Raw genomic sequence first — 20,979 nt, 5'->3', positions numbered from 1 at the left:
AGTGGGCAATTCTTGGTTGATTTAGAGTCATAAGCAATCTATCAGCTAAGTAGTTTGTGCGGCTGCAGAAAATTGTTCTAGAAAGTTGAGTTGCTATGACGCAGGTACAAATTGTATTGACGAGCGTAAGAGCCCATTTTCTTACGAGTTTAATCGGCAGGCGCCAATTGATTCAGCTTGATCTAGCATTTGTATTTTAATTTTAGTGTGCGTAATCATGCAATATTATCATGTCCGATTACCAGACACTCGTCTAGAAACAAGAATAACAAGTAAGAAACATAATAGGAAAAACAGTTTCTTACGGTAAATTTATTACTACTTAAGGGCAAATTGTATTCTTTTTGACAGGCATATGACCCGAGTTCGATGATTGTTTTTCTGCAGTCCATCAATGTGCTTATTATGCCCAATAAATAAGCACATCTTTTAGAAATAGCGCAACTAATAATGAAGAAGCTGACCAATCTTGTTTCCAAAGTTTCTACACAAACCGGAAAAAGGTGTTCTATGTTTGCCTTGTAAAACAGCCTTGGTGTTTTTCTAAACGTTATCTACGTATAATAAAAATAGTTGAGGTCAACGGCACTGCTGATTTTTTTTACTATAAACATGTCCTCAGCTAGATCTTTCGAGTCATATAGGAAAACAGCTAAACGTATTTTGTCCATCTAAAAAACAATAACTAGTATTACCACTGTGTTATGTGGCAGCTAGAATTTTTACAATGAGTCTTATTCGAAGTGGCCTGAAGCCGCCTTTCTCTTTGATTTATACCTCGAATAAACTGCTATTGCTGGTATCGATGCTGGTCTATTAACAGTATGAGAACATACAGAGATCTCACTCAAACATGAGCCCGTCTTTGCCGATATTTGCTATTGGGATCCCAGTCGAATTGTTGGATATAAAAAAAAACAGCAGCAAAGATAAACGGCTGTAGTTAAACTTCCATCATCAATTATCACATAGCTTTGTTGTATCGTCTGTCAATGGAGCTTTTGCCGAATATATCTGTGTCTCTCGCTTACTCGTTAAGATTTGTGCGATTACTAGTTTGCACGTACTCTAATGAACCTAACAAAGTTCAACCCGGTTTAGGTCGTCACTGAGGTAGCGTAGTTTCAACTCCTTTAATACATCGTACTTGCAACATCATTCATTTGCTGTTTGTCGTGTTGCGTCTCAGTGACTTTAGTTTATCAAATACGTGTTATTTACTGATACATGTGTTTTTACAAGTACAGACGGAACCACCTCTAACCGTTAGGGTTGAGCGCCACACTCAGTCAACAGAAAATAAACCTTATTCTGGAAGTATCTTGTCGTACGTAAATTATATTACCCAAGCAATCATTTTAAATTAAACAAAAAAGACAAAAGAAAAATGTTAACTGCCGAACGTAGGGCGTTAATGGAGAGCATGTTCTAATCTTATTCTTAGCATTATCATTGGCAAAGTGAAGGCAGTTTTAAACGTTTAGATGACGCTGTCATGATATGTAAAAATAGTCCAAAGGATGTGAAAGATCCGAGCTGTAGTATGTTTTAATACAGTTGAAATCAGTAAAAACAAGCCGTTTCTACAACATGTAGCCAGAAAAAGTAAGTACCGGGTTTCAAATCCCGGGTTATCGCATGATAACCAGAGATTTTAAAATCCCGAGCAATGATCTGCTATTTTATAGATATATGGGGTGTTATTACACATAACGCTAACATATATGTGGTAGTTAGTAAGCAGTGACATTGTATTTAGTATAGGTAATTAACTTGCTAACCTCACTAAAACCGAACCTCAAAAATGTACATGAGACAAAACGATAATTCCATTCGCAAAAATGACTATGAAGACATAACCAAAGAAATACCAGATACTGAATCAGGCGATCTATTGATTATGTTATTTTGTATGAACCGCCACTTCATTCGTGGTTAGCACTTAAGCGTGTACATAAATAATACCTAACCTATTTGAGAACGAACATCTTTTTGACAGAAAACATGTACAGCGCACAATATATAAAAATACAATGCATGTATGTCACCCACACATGAGTGAAGAATGACAACAATGAAATGATTGCATAACGAGATGCCCCAGTGGCGCCAGAATCTTCGATTAAAAGTCGAGGTGTTTTTAATGGGGACGAAGTTTCGCGGACATCGCCCGTTCACAGGCAGCACAGGATATTCAAGGAATTTCCTATGAAAACAAACACGAGAAAGAATGGAAAACCGTCTCTAAATGGCCACCCCTCGAGTCGCGCTCAGATTGATTACCTCCACATTTCTGTTACGCATCCGCTCGTTAAATGGATTGAAGAGCGTTAGGCAGATCAGGATTGATATGGGCTTAGATGTAAACCAGAGGATTTTTTTACGTCGTGCCAAATTAAAATACAGAAGAGGTTCGTCATGCCTCTATGAATTCTTTTCGCCGGGTACCGGGCGTTAACGTCGTCTAAACGCTACGAACCATAATTATAGTCTTGTCAAGTGGGCCTGCATAAATACGACACAGAGAATTGACTAATACAATATTATTGTATATAATATGTTTTTAAGTGTTTAAGGTGAACTTACCCACAGTTAGCTCCTTGTATGGTAAAATTGACAAATGTCAGACGAGGCGCTAGATTAAAAGCAAATGATGAAATAGGGCTGTGATAAGACGCTATGTCGAATTAAGCTCAACGTCGTGAGCAAAATCTAAGTAGCAATACGTTATCTGTTCTTGATCCGAAATGATATGGCTTTCGAAGTAAGCGTTGTTACCAAAGGATAAAGTGAAGCCATTTGAAAGGGGGACATGCTATGTAAATGTTTTTATTGAATTACGTTCTGTTTATCGGACATGGGACGAAAACGATTTAGATCTTGTAAAGCGACAAATATTCGACGAGATCATAAGGATCATTGGTTTCAGCAAACTCTAATGCACGATTGTAACAACTTAACTGCAATGTCAGACTAATTTTTTCCAGAAAAAACAGAATTACTGCGTACAGGTAGGTCGTGAGGCATTCATAGTAAGTTAGCCACTGCGAAGTTTAAATGTTCACGAGTAGCACTCCGTCTAGGCGCGTTTGGCTCAAATCCAAAAGCATTTCCTCAAGGCAAGAAATTCAGTTCTAAATTATACTGTTGCCAAACCTGCGGCACCATCACTTTTCGTTTTCACAGCGAATAAACAATATTATTGAAACATAATTTTCACGAATACAAAAAACAGCTTCTACAGCCACCCAGAAGATTTTGGCCGCACTGAGGCATAACGTTATGTTTAGAATTTCCTCATGATGTAGATTCAAAGATTGATCCAAACGACAACAGTCTTCTGGTGTCAGTAAATTTTGAAATCCAGTGACGATTTAGCGACTTTCGAATAGACGAAATACTATGGTGAGCTTATCGAAATTTTCTAGAGATAGGTGTCCAGAACTGACGGATGTATCGTTTGTCGAAGTCGATGTGGAATTCAGAAAAGTAAAAAAACGATGCGGAATTGAAGTGCCTATTTTAGTAGTTAGCATATCGGTTATAATGAGAAACACGACAAAGCCAAGGTCGAAGCCTCCCAGATCTAAGTTTCGCACACTTTGACGAGACACATGAAACATGAAGCTGGCTTTTTTTTTTGTCCTGAGCTTCTGCTTGAATCGAGACATACAAAAGTTACCAGTTCACTTTATAGCAAACGCTGCTTCGCTTCTTAGCATATTCAGCAAGACTACTTCAACTACTACTAGATTGTAAACGCAGCGAAAAAAAAGAGGGCGGCATCTATGGTGACAAAAAATGTATTCATTATCTGGGAAAGAACGAAGAAAAACACCTTCAAAGGCAAATATCATACTATAATTATGCGGGCAACATTTATCGACAGCGTCCAACCAACTGTAGTTTTGGCACCACCCTTAACTTTTTTTTTATCGACATATGTATCACTAAGCAGGACCAGTTATGGGTCAATCGTAGAGCGCAAGGCTGACGAACTGCTCTTGTTTGATCATTGTCTATCCCAATTACCCCAATCCGTCGGGAAAATTCTTGACACTTTGCAACTTAGATTGAATTAGGCACTAGAAACAACAAATTACTGAATTAGCATTAATCGAGTATAAATTAAATATATCTATGCTTATTGATATAATGACGTAAACATACGCAGGACCCATTAACGCTTTACAAGGGTGCAATGCGAGGTACCCCAACGATCTAAGATTCTTCTTTTTGCCTTCACAAGTTCTAAGCTTTAATATATCAGTTGTGAAGACTGCGAAAGCAAGACATTTAACGGTATTCAAAGATGGCTCAGTGGTCCCTCGATGCTGCTCACGTTAGTGTACGTAAAACGCTTAGGTCTACTGAGCTCATATAATAATAGGCCTGACAAATATCAAGGCATACCTGTGAATACAAAAAAACATAATTAACAAGCACATTTGTTGTACCCGTTAGTGCATTCGTTAAAACATAATCCTATTTATTTACTGTTGTTTTACTCAACGTTTAAAACCGTTCCCCTAAATAATATCTATTACGCGAAAGGGTTGATGTCAAAAATTCTTTCGATTGAGCCAATGATACATTGCACCTCGCAATCGATTCGAGTTGGTCAACAGGCATAGGCATCGTGTGTCGGCAGGAGGGATGGTGGACCTAAGAGCTTAGGACAAAAGCAAAGAACGGTTCACTGGACCAGTTGAATAATCTGTTTTTATACCTGCTTTCCATCAATATCTATGTGAACGCACGCTAACTGCCTATCGCACAGATAAGCTATAATAGCTTAAGCTTAAATTCAGCTGCGGCCACGATGTGGGCCTTAAGTAAGAAAATCTATTAAGTAAAAAGGTGATAAACACTGTTTCTGTTCGATATTTTCATTGATACGGAGTCAATTTCCTAAGAGGTCTTGGAAATAAATTCAGCCGGCATCAACTTTATGATATTTTTCTAGTCCCTGTCGTGGTGGCACGGATCATTTCATAGATGATTACTACTTCCTCTCGACACGTGTAACAAATAGGCTGTGTATAAGGTGAAAAATTTGGTTAACAAAAAATTATACTTAGGTGTGAATAGGCCACGTCGATTTTAGATCATTGCAGTTATCAATAGAGAGGGACGCTACTATGTGTCCACATTAGCAGTTAGCATGGCTGTGGATCAATTTCGAAAGTTGTCCATAGCATGGCGAAGCGATAAATATCTTCGCTGATTTAGCGTGGACTCATACTCCTATTTCAATGATAACTAGTAAACCGGTAGCCAGATTCAATGCAGATATTCGCCGATGTGTGCGACTCGCGAACCTCGATTGTTGAGTCTATGCAGTCGGCCTGATGTCACACATGTGTGTACCGTGGAAAAGTTGTAACAATAGGTTCTCAGTCTTGATCATTTATGATATACCGGAGGACGACCTCGTATATATTTCGAATCGCTGGAAGGAATCACCTTCTGAAACGGTTAGATAATATTAGGTTGTTGGAAAACTATGAATTTTTTTGAATATTTCAAAGTACTACTATTCAACTAATCATACACCACTTTGATTAACGACATTCTGTAATCTATTCGTGAAAAGTATCACTCTAGAGCAAATGTCATTTCTGTGCAAACAATTGTAGCAAATGGTTTTCTTTCCGTTCATCGAGGTGAAATTTAGGGAGCTCTGCAAAGACCAAAACAGGTGATCGTTGGAAGATGGTGGATCCGGGCAATTGGACGGATGGTTAAGCGTATTATGTATCAAACTTTTCCGTTTGAATTCCCTCAACTTTTTTTTTCCAAGTAGCTGAAGGTGTATGCGGTCTGCCATTGCCTCTTTGTTTCAATGGGTCGCTATAATCTTTATATGACTTGTTGATAGCAGAAGTCCGAATTGACCATTTGGACAGGCGGCAATAGCTACTGATGCCCGATCCCTTCCAACCTCGCCAACCTTTTTTGGCGTCACTGTGAATTTTGCCACAGATAGGTCTGTGGAGCACATTATTTTATTTCCACATCATTGTTGTATGTGATCCGTTTTTTATTACTCGGGATCAACCGGTTTTGGGAACTGCTTGGTTGTAAAGCTTCATAGATGGAAATACGGCCGACTAAATTTTTCTAATTCGTGTGACGTCAAAACATGCCAGCTTTTTTTTTAAAGAAAAAGTATTACTAAATATCCACCATCGTCTGTCACTTGACGATATGGTGACTACTGAGGTGTCGGCCGGACTCAATATTCCTCATCAATTCTTTCCGTAATTGCTCGGCTACCACGAGGGGCATCTTTGGCATGTATATTTTCAGAAGCAAAGCGGCAGAACTGCCTTTCGGGTCTGTCATTCAATAGCGTATCTTGACCATAGATAGTACGAGTTTTTTTACGGGTAGCATTTATGCCTCTGCCGTGATAGAATTTTGATTTTTGTTACAACGAATTTTCGCAGAGAATTCACGCATTTTGTAGCCGTCCGTTTATCTCAGTAAAAGCATTGCATGCATTTATCTCTGGTCAATTGGCTTTCAAATGATACCAACTTTAACTCGACACGACCCGTATCACCCGACACATGTGACTTTAAAAAGATCTAGCCAATAGAAGGGTCAATATTTTTTCGTCAAGTTGACAAATAACAGAAGTTTGTCTAATGCATATAACTTATATACAGCTGTTCGTGTTGGTACACAGGTGTGATGAAGGTTCTATGGAATACCTAATTATATGTCTCGCCCACTGCATCGCTTGGATCAGCTCATATATTGACGTGAGTATAAAATCAGACCAACACAACCTGACCGTAGCTAGCTTCGGTATAAGGAAAAAACATAATTACTTGTATTCCTTGCCAAGAAATTTCCCTCGACAAAACGTCCATGGAACTGTAGGTTAGATGTTACCAGCTAATCCGAAATATTTATGCTACATACAGAGCAGTTTTGTCCTTTCTGATTCTGATCAAGGCTGTCGTTTGCTTTCGACATGTCTGGTCCGGCACAGCAGTGTAGTTCTGCTTCTCGGAATGAACGTGCTTTGACAACAGGCTACTAACTGGAAGCTGATGCGTGTGTGAAGAAGGGAACTAGATTTTGTATGCACGGTATTTCCGAATGGACGAGCCCACAAGCCTGGGCATCCTTGTCGCCGACGGCTATCACTGATTATTATCACAATATTGATGGCTCCTTTCAGTAGCCTGTAGTAACAGGGAAAACATATACCAGTGGTTCTCGTTTCATAGCACCGAATCAGCGAAGCCCCCACGTAATCACAGACTTCGATTTATCTGGACCAGAATTTTGATTGCTGTCATTGTTGTTGTTGTTGTTAAGCAAAAAACAACTTCATCGTCCAAGACGACAGTTCATACATCGACGATGGCCGAATCGTTCAACGTAATTTCATATATTGATTGTAATCGGCTGGGCAGAAGCCAAAAGAAATATTTCGAACGTTATATGACAAAGGTTTTCTGCAAACAACAGAACTCGCTTCAGCTTCGAGCAACACCAATGCCATTTTTACTCAGATAATAGCAAAATTACTATCTTATCGTGTACAAACTGTCGATTACGACAGGCTCGCTTGTTGTAGCTGTTGCAATAGTTTTATCCCGTATTCCATTAAAAACTCACGCCATGCACTTTGACCCACGGACAACCGACGCACGGAATTAAAGGCCCACATATATGCTATCTTCTAACATTGACGTTCGGCGGCAAAGGAGTGCGGTTCTGATGGGTAAGCTACACAAAAATAATTACGAAAATAGGTCCGTCGATGTTAATGGGTCAACTATTTCGAAATTAGTGAATAATTAAATCAGTGTCTACTCTAGAAAGGCGACAATATACGAGATGGCGCATTTTATATACAGCGAATTATCTAAGTTTATCTTTAGCTTTGTTTTTGTTTATACATGATAACAAATCAAACAATCTTACCACACAATATACGCACCCACAGAGCTCATACAAAGTTTAGAAGTAGCAACGATATATTAAGCTCGCTCCCCTAATTTACTACATGTGGTTTAATCTGTAAAACGGCCTCGTTAAAAACCAAATGTTCTTAGCTTATGGCATCGTTGATTTTTTCAACTAACGCAAGCGTCTTAATCTTGAATTTTCATGCTTTCGGAGTAAAATCCATTTTAATAAATGTAAACCTATAGGATTAAAAAAAATGCATATCTATACCCAGTATGGTAGCAGCCATTATAACAGAAGAATTGTTGTTACTGGATATCGACTCTGCCTTCCTATAAAACATATATTAAATAATTGTGAATTCAGAAAGTTTAAACGTTAATATTATTGTACAAGGTAAAAGAAAAGCAGATTTCAGATTTTTTGTTGACACGGATACTGTTTCCACCGTAAACTAGCTTTTTCTCGGCTGTAGGTTTCACAATTTTTCCATCCTTGTTTCCAGCAGAAGCTTATTTCTTTCCCATGCTCTATATTAAATTGGAACAGGATAACATTTGCAGAAGTAAACATATGCAGAGTAAACACAGTATAATTTCACACTTGCCATTTCTCTCACTAAAGTTCTGTTCATCTACAAATCTGTTCGTAAGTTTAAAAAGAACTTCATTCGATTATCTACACCATGCTTGGTGTGGCCGCAGACTCAACGTCCGTTGAAGACCGTGCAATCGCGCAGTTACTGACCATAACGGTAAAATATATAGCCCGTGTTGATTCGAAAACGGCTCAGACTTTGATTTAATGCAAAATCGATGCCAATAAATGACTGAAGCGAAGAAGGATGAGAATGACTTCATATTACTTCGGTTAGTCTTAGCGTTTCTCTCGGCTTGTTGATGATACGGCCGCTGGAAGAACATCAGAACGACAAAGAGTAAGTAAGTCATTAATTACCCCACATCGTGCTTCAGAGTCTTCCATTTTTTAGTTTATCTGCAATATACGTTCTGCGATGGGGTAAATATATTTGTATTTTAATGAGTCAACAGGTAGGATTTACGCGTTGTATCCATAGATATAACTACAGCTGTCGAATTTTCATTGTACCTATTCGTCATTTTCTGTTGTTATTTGGCTTTTCCCATCGGAAAAGCTTTCCGGAAAGCTAAGTAAAACACATCTATTCACTGGCAGATGAGTTGGCAATGAACCTGGCACTGTGTACGCCCTATTCCAAGCTCCATTTTTAACGCCAGACCCGCTCTACCTCAGAGGCTTGCCGTCATCCGCGCATATATACATGAGAAGTTGTACCGCCGATTTTGGCAGATTACCCAAAACTCGATGAGTCTAATTCCCGAAAACAGCTGTGTCAAGAGGTATCGTTAACAGTAACACAAATTACTCGTGACGGATACCTATAAAATTATGATTATGACTAGACCAACATCGTTATGGCGCTGTAAGGTTCACTGGTCATACAGTCCGTCATTCTTCGGTCCGTCGCTGATTCGTCGTCTACTCTCTGCTGGCGCCACCATGTATTGTTGCTTCGCTACCGGGTTCTTCTGTTTTCTTTTGCTCCGCTTGCTGTATTCCTCTGCTTGTTTGACCCTCTGGTCTGTCATCTGCTTCGCTAGTTTATTTACTTTTCTGTTCGTCATTCCCTGTGAACGTGTGCAAGGGCACACCGCCAAAGTCGTCGAAGCCGGCTACAGCTCTCATGCTGAAGAAACGTGATAATAACATGCTCACGCGCTCGTAGAATCACGAGCACGCACAACAATAAAGACCTGTACTATTAGCGTCGATCGCGGAGCACTCAAAAAGGAGGATCGTGACAAAGCAAAAACAATCCTTTTCATAGACCAGATAAGATGATTAGTTAGGCCAAAATGTTTGGGTCAATATCGCTCGTCACGTACGACGTATACCTTATACACGAGCCTATTAGTGGACTGGCGCTTTTGGTGGCGGTGGCAGTCATGGCTGTACAGTCTGCCTTTTGTATACTGACACTTAACAGCCGCTAGTGTTGCCGACTGCCGCTGTTAGCGGTTCGAACCATGGATATGCCAGCATATGTAGCAATAACAACAGCACGATCGGGCGCGTTGGAATCAGCGCCATCGTTGCCGACCTTGGCGGAGAGGTCAGTCATCGCTTGCCTTCGGTAACGTGTGTCGCTATGGCACCGCAGTGAGCTGTTACTGCAAATCGGCCGGTGATTGGGGTCTGGTAGGTGGCAATGACAACTGAGAGGCTGGCGACACCACTGCCTTCACCCAAACAGAGGTAAGAATGCCTGTGTACACATGTATCCATATTTTTTGCTGTTGTTGCACTGCTGTCGTGTTTCACAACAGAGTGTAAACTAGTAATCGTGGTACACGTAAAAACGTGCTTCGGCGCAACCGTCTGGAGACGACGCGTAACGTTTTAATTTAGGACTGGCATTACAAAGTTGCCCCGTGACACGACGGACTGGGCATGACGAATTGATTGCGTGTGAACTGATAGGCATGCAGGAAGAAATTACCATACCAAGAATTGGTACATCGCGCGATTCGATCGTTCTCTTGACAATACCCGTTCTGTGTACATTTCATATTTCTGCATTTATACATTTGCGCCTATTGGCTATTCATGTGGGACCGTTATTTTAGGTCACCGAGTCTATTGCCAGATTTTGTATAGCACTATACAGTGACTAAATAATAAGCGGCTAGCTTGAATGACGACCGAGCTAGCACACGCGACGGATTCAAGTGGTACGAAGCAAAAAAGATGGTCGGCAACGATTTTTGCTTGTTAATTAGGTGATGTAGGAACACGTAGAAAATTTGTGTATTTGTTATATATGCACATATATATATATATATATATATATATATATATATATGGAATGCAGAGATCAAGTAAACACACTTGTTAAAACGCGCTCGATTAAAGCATTTTCTGCTAAAGGTTGTTTGCATTAAAGTGAGAAGTATAGTTGAACGTCAATGTAAACGCTAGAAAAAAAAAACTACACAACGATAGTAACGACGAGATTGTTTAATCAATTAATATTCTTCACTAAAGAGTGACTTGGCTTGGTAAACGCGAAGAAAGTAGATTATCTTCGATAAAACGTGGTCGAAACAATCTTATGACATGTTAGACAAATCTATGCTGTAACTACTTCGATAGATGATTGCAAGTAGGAGATACGAGCTCGTCTATAGTAGGTTGTCTTGATCTTGGGCTCGCGGATCTCCCAACTGCATTCAACCGAGAGATATAGCCTGCATAGATATTTGCTGCCGTTCCCACTAACTCGACAGGTGGACAAAAAGGCTGAAAACAATAGTTGATTTGTAGCGATAAGGCGACAACTAATGAGTGACTGAAGGCTCCCTGTACCGTTGGGCTGTTCAGTGACCATATGAATATAGACAGACTTTTTCCATTGACGGAAAAGTCATCAATATAGCTCACAGTGAATCTAACGGACAGAACTGATATATTAGCTCGGCTATTAAAAAGAGGTAATGGCAAAAATTACGTCAGCGATTATAGGCCGTGTGGAGTTTTGGAACAAGTAGCCTGCCGCTACCGTTAAACAGCTGTTATGATTACGTTTAAGTATTTCTTGGGTGTCGGCAACGCAATATTATAATAGACCAGGCTTTTCTCGATCAATGCCTCCGAAAAGGGGGCCGATTAAAAGTTGGAGATAGTGAACGCAACATATGGATATGGCCAAACCTTTCAGGGCATAAAGGGAAATCTATAAGGCGCATTGCCAGCTTCATTATTTATTATCATGACAGTGTCATGCAGGCGACATCCAGCTCTTCATATGTTAGTAGGTCCACTCGTTTGTTCGATAGATTGTCTGTTTGTTGCCACGCCCACGTGGCGGTAGGCGGTGTGAGTTTTGCTCCGCATCATTTTAGGTAAATTTTGAATTTGTCGCCTCCTGCAATGCTCCTCCCGTTTGCATGTTGACATCTGGCAAAAGTTCAATTATAGGAAGGGTGTACTTTCAGTCAGCGAGGACACTCAGTGACGGTGGGCAACAAGCTTGCCGAAGCCTTCTGAAGACATTGTAGTCGATAAGAGCATTTCCAATAAAGGACCCTTAGCAATGTTCGATTTGTACTACAGAACATCAATCTTGCTCACGCTACAACGCTGATGTAATAGCAAAAACATTTTATAAACACGCCTCCCCCATCCTAGGTGAAAGCTGATACGAGATCAAGTCCAACTTGCGTGGAAATACCATAAGGTTTTTTGGAGAGCCCTAAACTGATTGAACTAAGCGTTTGTTGATCTCTTTAGCTCTGTTATCTTTAGAGCTGTTTAGCTCTGTGATGAAAATTTAGAAACATAGCTGCTCAAAAGATTAGAAATTAAATGCGTACAAGCGTACGTATAACGTACACGCAATCGCAATTGATTTGTTCCTGTTTGCATTATCTATTTAAGAGCCTATATGCACTAAATTGCATGACCAGTAAAAGGAAACTTAATTCTATATTACCAGAACTATCTGCAATTACTATATAATAAAATATCGCGATTTGTTTTTATCAGCGCTTATCATATGTCGAGTCGTTGTGCTTAATGGTGCCTAATTAAGAACTGGCAACGCAGTGGCGGTACACAAACAGCTCGGACGACTACTATAGACTCGTTCTGCACTGTTACTCTATGATACGCTTAAACTTAATTTTCTGTCTTCTACGTAATATTATGTAATGCGTTGCGTGACAGTTTCAATGCTAACAAAGCGGCGAGAAGCTCGGAACGAATAGACATTATACTAGCTTATAAGAGAAAAATACGCGTGTCTAATAGATAACAGCGGCTGTACGCCTTAGTAATTGGTTCTGACTAAATAAAAGTGAAGATCTGCTACTATATAATGACCTGTGAAGATAAACTATTAGACAAAAAACACCTACTATTAGCCAACTAGAACAGGCCCCACAGTTCTAAACGGCAAGATGTGCACAGGTGCAGTTGCGAGCTCCTGTTTCCAAGTCAAGCTAAACGAATTCGACATTTATGACGAGGCTCTAGACGACTTGCTTCATTTTCTTCTAATAATAGCAAAACCGTAAGGGCTTTTCCTATTTTAGGTGAATCATGATCAGCAAAACGATTATTGGCTCTGTACAGCCTGGTAGGGGATTTTTGTTGAGCAGAGGCAAAAGAAGAGTGACCTTTAACCTCAGCGGAACCTACTCCAGGTTCTATATCCTCCTTACAAATAGCAATGGATTATTTTTGAGCGTGATTTGCCCCGTCCAATTTCGCTTCGCTAACGATGGCCATCTGCAGCGTACCTTCGATATTGGACACTATATACGAATCATTTACCTATTAATCTTCTATTGTTTAGTTTGGTGACTTTATAAGTGTGGCAAGCACCCTGGCGTTCCACGTTCGTGCTATCTTTGTGCCATTCTGTTCTTTAGAAGAAGGTTGTACGACTGTTATGACAAGACGGCCAAACTGATAGTTTGGCTATTTTGCACTGAAACAAAGAGCATCGTACGTTTAACTTTCTATTTAGTATTATATCCAACCGTCAGGAATCACCAATAGACGTTGTCAATTGAAATTCTGACAATGATTCACCGCAGAGCGATTCTAGGTATACAACTGGAACCAATGTATCAATGTGACTGGGCATTCTGCCCAAATGTCAACATTTTCTAATGATCCACTAAAGAAATATGCTTTTGTTATTTTTTGTGAATAAATATGAGTCACCTGTCTCCGCCGGATAACCTACTCTATAATCGTTTTGTCATCTTCATTGGCCACTTTCTTCAAAATTCGTTCTGTGCACGCGATCCTGCGAGAATTTAATTTCAAGCACCATTGCTTATATATATATATATATATATATATCTTAAACTTAATCTACATTTTCCTCATTAAACAACTATTTTCAGTTTCGTGAACAGTAACGAGATGTCATCAGTTTTTCTTGGTAATGGGAGTTCGTCCTCAGCCCGCCGGTCGTAGGTGGATGGGTTCCTTTCTATCGTGTCTAGCTTTCTATCACAAGCCATATTTCTGCCTATGTTTATGTAGAATACGTTTGGAAGTTAATTTGAAGGTTGCTACGCTTCAACCAGTACGCTAGTGTGCAGTACCAACTGACCAGTAGTGGGCACCCACGACTGACACTTTTGGGTCATGTGCGCAGAAGAATGGTCTACTTATCTAACTGATTCGTCCTCTTCGATCTTCGATGAAGATAATGAAACGCCGATTGACATAAGTACCAGAAACATCGTGTGAGTAAAATCCAGCTTCACCCAGCCATGCGACGATCTTGATGATCTATAAGTGTGTAGATAACGGCATCTGTAAATCGACGTTTTTGGAAGTAGAAAACCGATCGTGCCCGTTTGACAAAGGGGTTTTGAATTTAAAGCAAATATAGGACAACGATGAAGTGTCTCACGAAGGTAATAGCCGGTCATTTGTCGACTGGTAATGGCTCTTAATTGGTGTAACTTTGGTGGTAGGGTCAATTGACCACTAGATAGTGTTCAATTGAAATGGTAATATGCTTTTAATATCCGTTTGAGCTGTTCAGTTTTATCCAGTTTAGGGGTCCAAATGAACCTAAGCAATCTGAGTTGCAAGCTAAGTTATTAAATACAGTCAAGATCGTCTTTGATCTCGTATGAATACGAAAGCTTCAGGGAATCTTGCAAACCTAGAATGTTAAGACAATTTTTCGAGACACCTCGAATTTGTCCCTCTTCTTGGAGAAAGATCTTTCGGTCGCTTCTATGGAGTATCTGTTATCATTAGAATAACAGCAATCTAATGGTTATAATAACAAGTTGATTGTACATCTATTTCTTTGTCAGGTAAGTTGTGAAGAAGCGAGCGAACTGTGAGCGACTTTTCACATTGAACGCATTGCCGTAATGACAGCTTAAGAAGGCAGTCCAACAGTCCCCGTTCTGTCTGTCTTGAATAATAGAAACTAAGTGAATTGTTTAATTCATAGATTCTATCTCTCAACGCCAATTCCACTTGAAATGCTGTGTAACAATCGCGTTTATTAGACAATATTCGAAATGCGTAGATAGATACATGTAACGCCGTTATGCACCGTAAATGTAAGTTGAACGTTGTCAACTTATATTTAAACTTATATTTATATATTTATATTTGAGCGTCTATAAACACCCCACGTGGCCGAAAGCAGAACTTCTGTTGCTCTTCATCGTCAACATTCCTAATAACTGACTGCCTGCATTAAAGATGATGCTGCAGTGCTGATATTAGAGGGTGGATTTCTGTATCAAATGTTGTATTGGCTAAAAGCAAAGTTTCTCTAAGCCATTTTGAAAGTTTTTCGGGCCTTTATGAAAAATGTTTATTTCGTGTGCTGTGGAACGTTTAAATTATTCTCTTGTTTAGTCGATCATTCGTAAAGAAATGTCTACTTACCAAAATAGTAAGGTGACAAGAAAATGGTAAATTCGACCTCTTTTGCGTACCGGTCAAGTCTGTGTAGGACAAACATTCTGACTTGTACAGCGGATGTAACTGCGATAAGCGGCCCGTGGAAACAGTCTCACGGATTCGAAAAGCAGGAAAGCGGGTAGATTACGGTGATCTGAAAACTTGAGGATCCGCATGCAGAATCTAACAGAGGCCAACCTAGATCTTGATTCTTGGTGATTTGTGTGGCGACATATAGATTAGTATTCTAAGGAGTTTGAATGGCAGTATAACAGTTGAAACAGTGACCTTGAAGTGGCAAATCGTTCTAAAAGAGCCAATTTTTTATTACAATATTTTCAAGGAGGAGACCAAGCTCGTTTGCCAACGACTGCTTGAGTGCCCGTTAAGCTACTTCTCGGAATGGCTGGGATGACTGACCTATCTCTTAGGTCCTAATCAGCGACACTTCGCCAACGGAGCCAATCAGAGTTAAGCGCTAAACGATACACAACCGCACAATGTCAAACGTTTGCACAAAAAATGACTCTCAGTGTTTTATTCGCCGACTTCTTCTCTGTACGTAGTGTGTACTATTTCGATACTCTACAAAAGGCACGTCCTCGTTTGCGATTATCTAGAACGACCCTAATCCGTTCAATCACAAGCACGTTCCAGTCAAGCTGTCGCTGAAGAACTAAATCTCTTCGTGAGAGACATGGCTTTTAGCCTCTTGCAATCGCCATGGCCGTTACTTTCCATAATGGTTGCCGCTCGTACTTTCACTGCTAACATATTCGAGCGTGGGTTATCATTAGAAAATCCATTCGCTCGCTTGCACAGCGTCCGTACGGGAAACTGATAAAACCGCTTGCATAGACAATCATAGGTAAGAAAAACGCAAATGGCAACGTTAAATTCGACGAGCTCAATTCGCTCCGACGCAAAGGCCACCAGCATAGTTTACCCAAACGGCAGCCAAATGCTAGCCGGTTCTACTTCGTTGGCGCCAGATATCGCGGACGTATGGAGCGAATATTTCAAGAGGAGCCCTTGAATCTTCTGGATAGACAAATGGCAAACGGTCGGGTTTTAGTAGCGATCTGAACACGGACAGATTTTTAACATTCAATTCAGACTGGCAGACAGAATCAGAAATTCATGGAAGATCGGCAGCGCTGTCGGCTCATCTCCCTGTCTCGAGGGCCATTTCTGCTCGCATGATCGTAGCTTAGGATCCCACGGCGCGTAAGAGCAGAAACTGCCACCACCTTTGACTTTAGCTCCGTTAACGTAAGCTCAGTGCAATAGACCTATGGACGTAATCGTTGCTCGATAGTACCCGAATGTTTTGATTTATAGCTTCCACGTCAAGCAGAATGTCTACTGGCGACCGTTGTACATACCGTGAATATTCCTAACAACTCACTGTCTGCTCCGAGCATTAATATAGGCTACAATACCGACATCAGAGGGTCAGTTTCTCTTCCCAATGTTGTATCTACGCCCGCTGCTAAAAACAACATCCTTTTGAAGGTTTTACTGAACTGCTTTGAGAGCTTTTCGGCTTGCCTCCGTGTGTCGTGAACGCAAATGTATCTATACATACATATATGTATATATTGACTGCCCATAAAGTTCTCAAATAAGGAAGCATTTATGTCTGGCGAGCGTGCACAATTGATAGACATAGTTGTTGCATCGAAGAAAATAAACGAAAGTAAGATGCATATCGGTCAGCGATCGGCGTTAAAAATTAATTGAGTCACTTGAAAAGAACTTATACCCCTAGTGCATACTTATTGTTGACAAGTGCGCTGCTCTTGTTATTCAAGAGTTCGCTTTTTTTCCGCTTTATTTGATGTTACTACACACTATACACTCGTACACACTAGCACACTATAAATCTCGTGATTTTTGAAACCCGCAGTATCAGCAGCAGCAAAAAAAGGAAACGATACTCCTGACCATAGGTTTGAGCGTATTTATATTTACATTTGTTAAACAGCGGTGCGTATATATATATAGCGGTAAATCGATCTTCACCGACAAGAAGCTCTAGCGCTGAGTAAATGTATTGTAAAAGCTAATATCGGGGCAGAATTGGTTTTGTTGTTGTTTCAAATACAAACTGTTTCCTTTTCCCTCTGTTTTGCTGTTACTGAGGTATTTAATTTATCACTGGCGTATGACTGCGCGTCGAATCAGTGAAACATCAGTGACAACGTTTTTGCCTTTCAGGCGTAAAAAGATGCTTTCGTTTACTCCGTCCTTGCACGTTGAGCTCAGGCCGACCGTGGTGATACAAACACCCCATAACAGTCAATCTCATAGTCAGATGAATAGGCAATTCTACACACTAGCACATTGACAGAGAACGACGCAGAGAAGTTCCCATATGGGTCCAGCATCCAGCCAAATCCGCGAATAGCAATATTACCGCAGAGCTACATAGACAAATATATGCCTAAACAATTTGTAAATGCCATAGAAATTTTTAAAAACCTACTACCTTATTACAGTGCCACATCTTCTATAGGTTTTTTACTTATAACGACCCTTTGGCCTTCGCACAGTAGGCACAGATTAAGTCTTCGTTCTGTATCGATTTATCTGCAGATAACGGCCTGAACAAATAAAACTGATTAATGTCTATCTCTAGCAAGAAACAGTTATCTCACAAACGCTGAGTGGCTTTATGCGAAGATTAGTTAGTCATTGGCAGCGGACGGTGGTAATAATGAATTTCTTTATCAGATAAAAAGAGTTCGCTATCTGTCTGCTGGTTACTAACAGTAACCATTAATTATTGATCTTTTCGATGATGATGATGATGATTATAGTAATAACAAAAGATTATTCGATGTAATTAAATGAACGGTGCATGCCAATGGATGAGTTGCTTGTTTAGAAAGCTCCTAATCAGTAACGTCGTCTGCTAACGTTAGATGCTGGTTGCCGTATTGTTTAGAGAAAGCCATTATCCATGACCTGGAAAAACTGGACCGTGCATTCGGTCGAGAAGTCCAAAAAACGTTCCGTATCAAAGTATTATACTGTGGCTAAAAAATCTGAAAGCATCTTCTGAATCGACAATCGCGTTCTAAGTAGGACTCGAGTTTTTAAATTTACTCTACGAAAATGGGTAGACAATCTATATCTATGAAATCAGGCTCGGTGTATCTGCCTAATTGAGCACTTAATGATTAGTGTTTCATCTTCAGCAGTGCACATGTAGAAACCTCTTTGTTTTCGAGTTCCGTCCGTCCGGCATCGTCGTTCAGCATTCTATCAGACAGCTGGCTCTTTTCAGCAAAAAAAAAAAGAATGTCTAGGCCCGGATTCGAACCCAGACGGCAATGTGCCCAACACATAAGATTACGACTGTCCAGGCCCAACTAAAGTATTATTTCTATTATTACTAACGCGAAAAGTGCAAATAAGATCCTCTGTTCATGTGGGTTCCTCATGCAAATTTAGGAGCTCTATGTTAAATTTCTTCTATGTCCAGCGCCCTGTACTGTAGTTAAGCATTAACTTCATGCGGTACTCCTCAACACGAAATGAAGTGTGTTGACTAAAAAAATCTAAATCTACATATTTCTAACCTAAAATACGAGGCACCCTATTCTAACAAAAGTATTTACTCAAGCCGTTAACTAGCAATGTGTGAACTACTCACAAAATAGTAAAAACATTATATGTCGTAGCTAGTTTTTGTTACTACGAAAAAAAAATCGAATATTAACGGAAACAAGTAAAATAATAATTGCCTTATTATTAAATGCTGGTTGGTTAGTGCTCTCAATTATGAAACAATATCAATCTGAGGATTTATTAATATAAATTCCGTTTAATTTTTGCAAACCAATCGGCTGTTCTGCCTAATTTTAAGGCGTTGAGTTAATTAATGGAAAACTAAGCCAACAGGTGGAACAGTCTAAACAAATGGGAAAAAGCGCACAGGTACTTGCCCGTATTGACCCTATAATTGGTTTGCTATTTGGCACATTATGAATGCAACTAATTCTTAGAGCCCGTTTCTTCCACCGATCAGCATTTGGCCGACGCGATAAATCGATGATAAAAATTATCACTTACATAATGCTGACCAGGTAGCTGTATAAAAAGATATATTTATAACAACAATAGCTGTTGCCTAAACTGACATAGCAGCTGTGCTTTCTGTGGAACAAAAGGACATCTTCAGCGGGCATATGCTTATCTTTATCTATTATTTAGATAATGCTATTATTATACTAATAAACACTGGACCTGTAGGCGAGTATACCAACCAATGCGGGTTACTGGTAGACAATAGTGCTTGCATTAGCAAAGACATCATGAGTCCGAGCAGCTGACTTGATACCGAACTTTAAATGTTCAAGGGGAACTTTTGTACGAGGCCTGACGTGTCGGATGGATTCTCTGCAGCTAGCTGGATTTAGGCCAGATTTACCCAAAGATGCGTTCCCTTAGCTTGAAGATGTTAGCTAGACACCAGCTGGTTACCTACTGGAGGAAACAATAGCTCAGATTAGATCTGGTTCTTTTGCGATGTTAAAAGCAGCGCGATGTTTTTCCCGTAATGTCCACAAATCCTGTTTCACCAAAACGAGTTTATCTTACGTGTGGCGCATTTCCTACATAGTCTTCACTAATGCTAGCACTGGCACCTCGAATTTTCTTTAACAAATTATTTCAGTGACATCTACGAATTGAATTATGTTTACAAAAAAAGAAAGAGAGATATTCTGCTGTTCTGTGTACAGGTTTATTGTTCTCCACTCACCCATGTCTACTATTTAGACCATGCGCAAGCTGGAAGCCATTTACTTGAAATTTGATTTTCTCTTCTCAGATCTCCCTTGTTTATTTCGATCGACGTATGCCAAATTAAGCAAATATGGCACGCTTGGAACAAGCATCGAAATTGCGTTTAGAAATTGAACTGTCGTGAGACTATTGAGTACCACGTTAATGTGTCTACACGCTAATATGGCGGTGATATACCGTCAAAAATTCGTATCAGACTTGTACTGTAGTTGCTATTTTGCCGGGTTGTCGTCACGTTTTGTTGTGTCCACTCGAAACAATTTTTTTTATTCAATTGTTTACTTGCGAAAGTTTGCGCCATTTTGCTAGCCCTGAGTGCCGTCAATCTCAGTCTTGGCTCGATAGGCGAGCTCGCTATATACATCATAACAAGTAAGTCAAGGAAATAAACAGGAACAAAGCGTTCTCATTGTGTTTTTTTTTTGCCATTCGTGAGAGACTCTTACCTTAAATGCGGTCTTTCCTTAGTGCTTCGTAAGGTCCTCTATGTTATCAGTACTGTCGTCAACTGACGTTATGCGACCACGACGCGTCTATTCCTGTTAAAGTTCACCGTATAATAACCTGTCTAGCTGTTTCTTACCGGGCGACCGTGTAGAATGGAGGGTATAGCTGAGTCCTCTACCGAAAATCTGCGAAATTATTCAAGTTTGACATGTGCCAGCATCAATACATAGACACGCTAACTTATTTTTATGCCCTGTACGGGTGACGTAGCCTCCGCATAACATTAGGGAT

At 40.0% G+C, this 20,979-nt stretch overlaps 1 protein-coding gene across 3 annotated transcripts in view; it reads left to right on the top strand.

Moving 5' to 3' along the window:
• The window catches only part of LOC111253463 (E3 ubiquitin-protein ligase AMFR-like), a 60,736-nt gene that overhangs the window by 3,938 nt on the left and 35,819 nt on the right, over window positions 1-20,979 (top strand). For 2 of the 3 annotated variants that reach the window (XM_086993453.1, XM_022812858.2), the window contains exon 2: window positions 6,695-6,770. The exons of the other annotated variant lie outside the window; for it this stretch is intronic. In XM_086993453.1, coding sequence (XP_086849579.1) covers window positions 6,711-6,770 — 60 coding nt within the window. In that variant the 5' untranslated portion in view covers window positions 6,695-6,710. The remainder of the gene's footprint in view (window positions 1-6,694; window positions 6,771-20,979) is intronic. 3 annotated transcript variants of the gene reach the window in all.

The sequence above is a fragment of the Varroa destructor genome, unplaced genomic scaffold (assembly GCF_002443255.2).
Source record: "Varroa destructor unplaced genomic scaffold, Vdes_3.0 BEIS01000006.1, whole genome shotgun sequence".
Lineage (NCBI taxonomy): Eukaryota > Metazoa > Arthropoda > Arachnida > Mesostigmata > Varroidae > Varroa > Varroa destructor.
The sequence above is the reverse complement of the archived record's forward strand: the minus strand, read 5'-3'. Positions and strand labels throughout refer to the sequence as shown.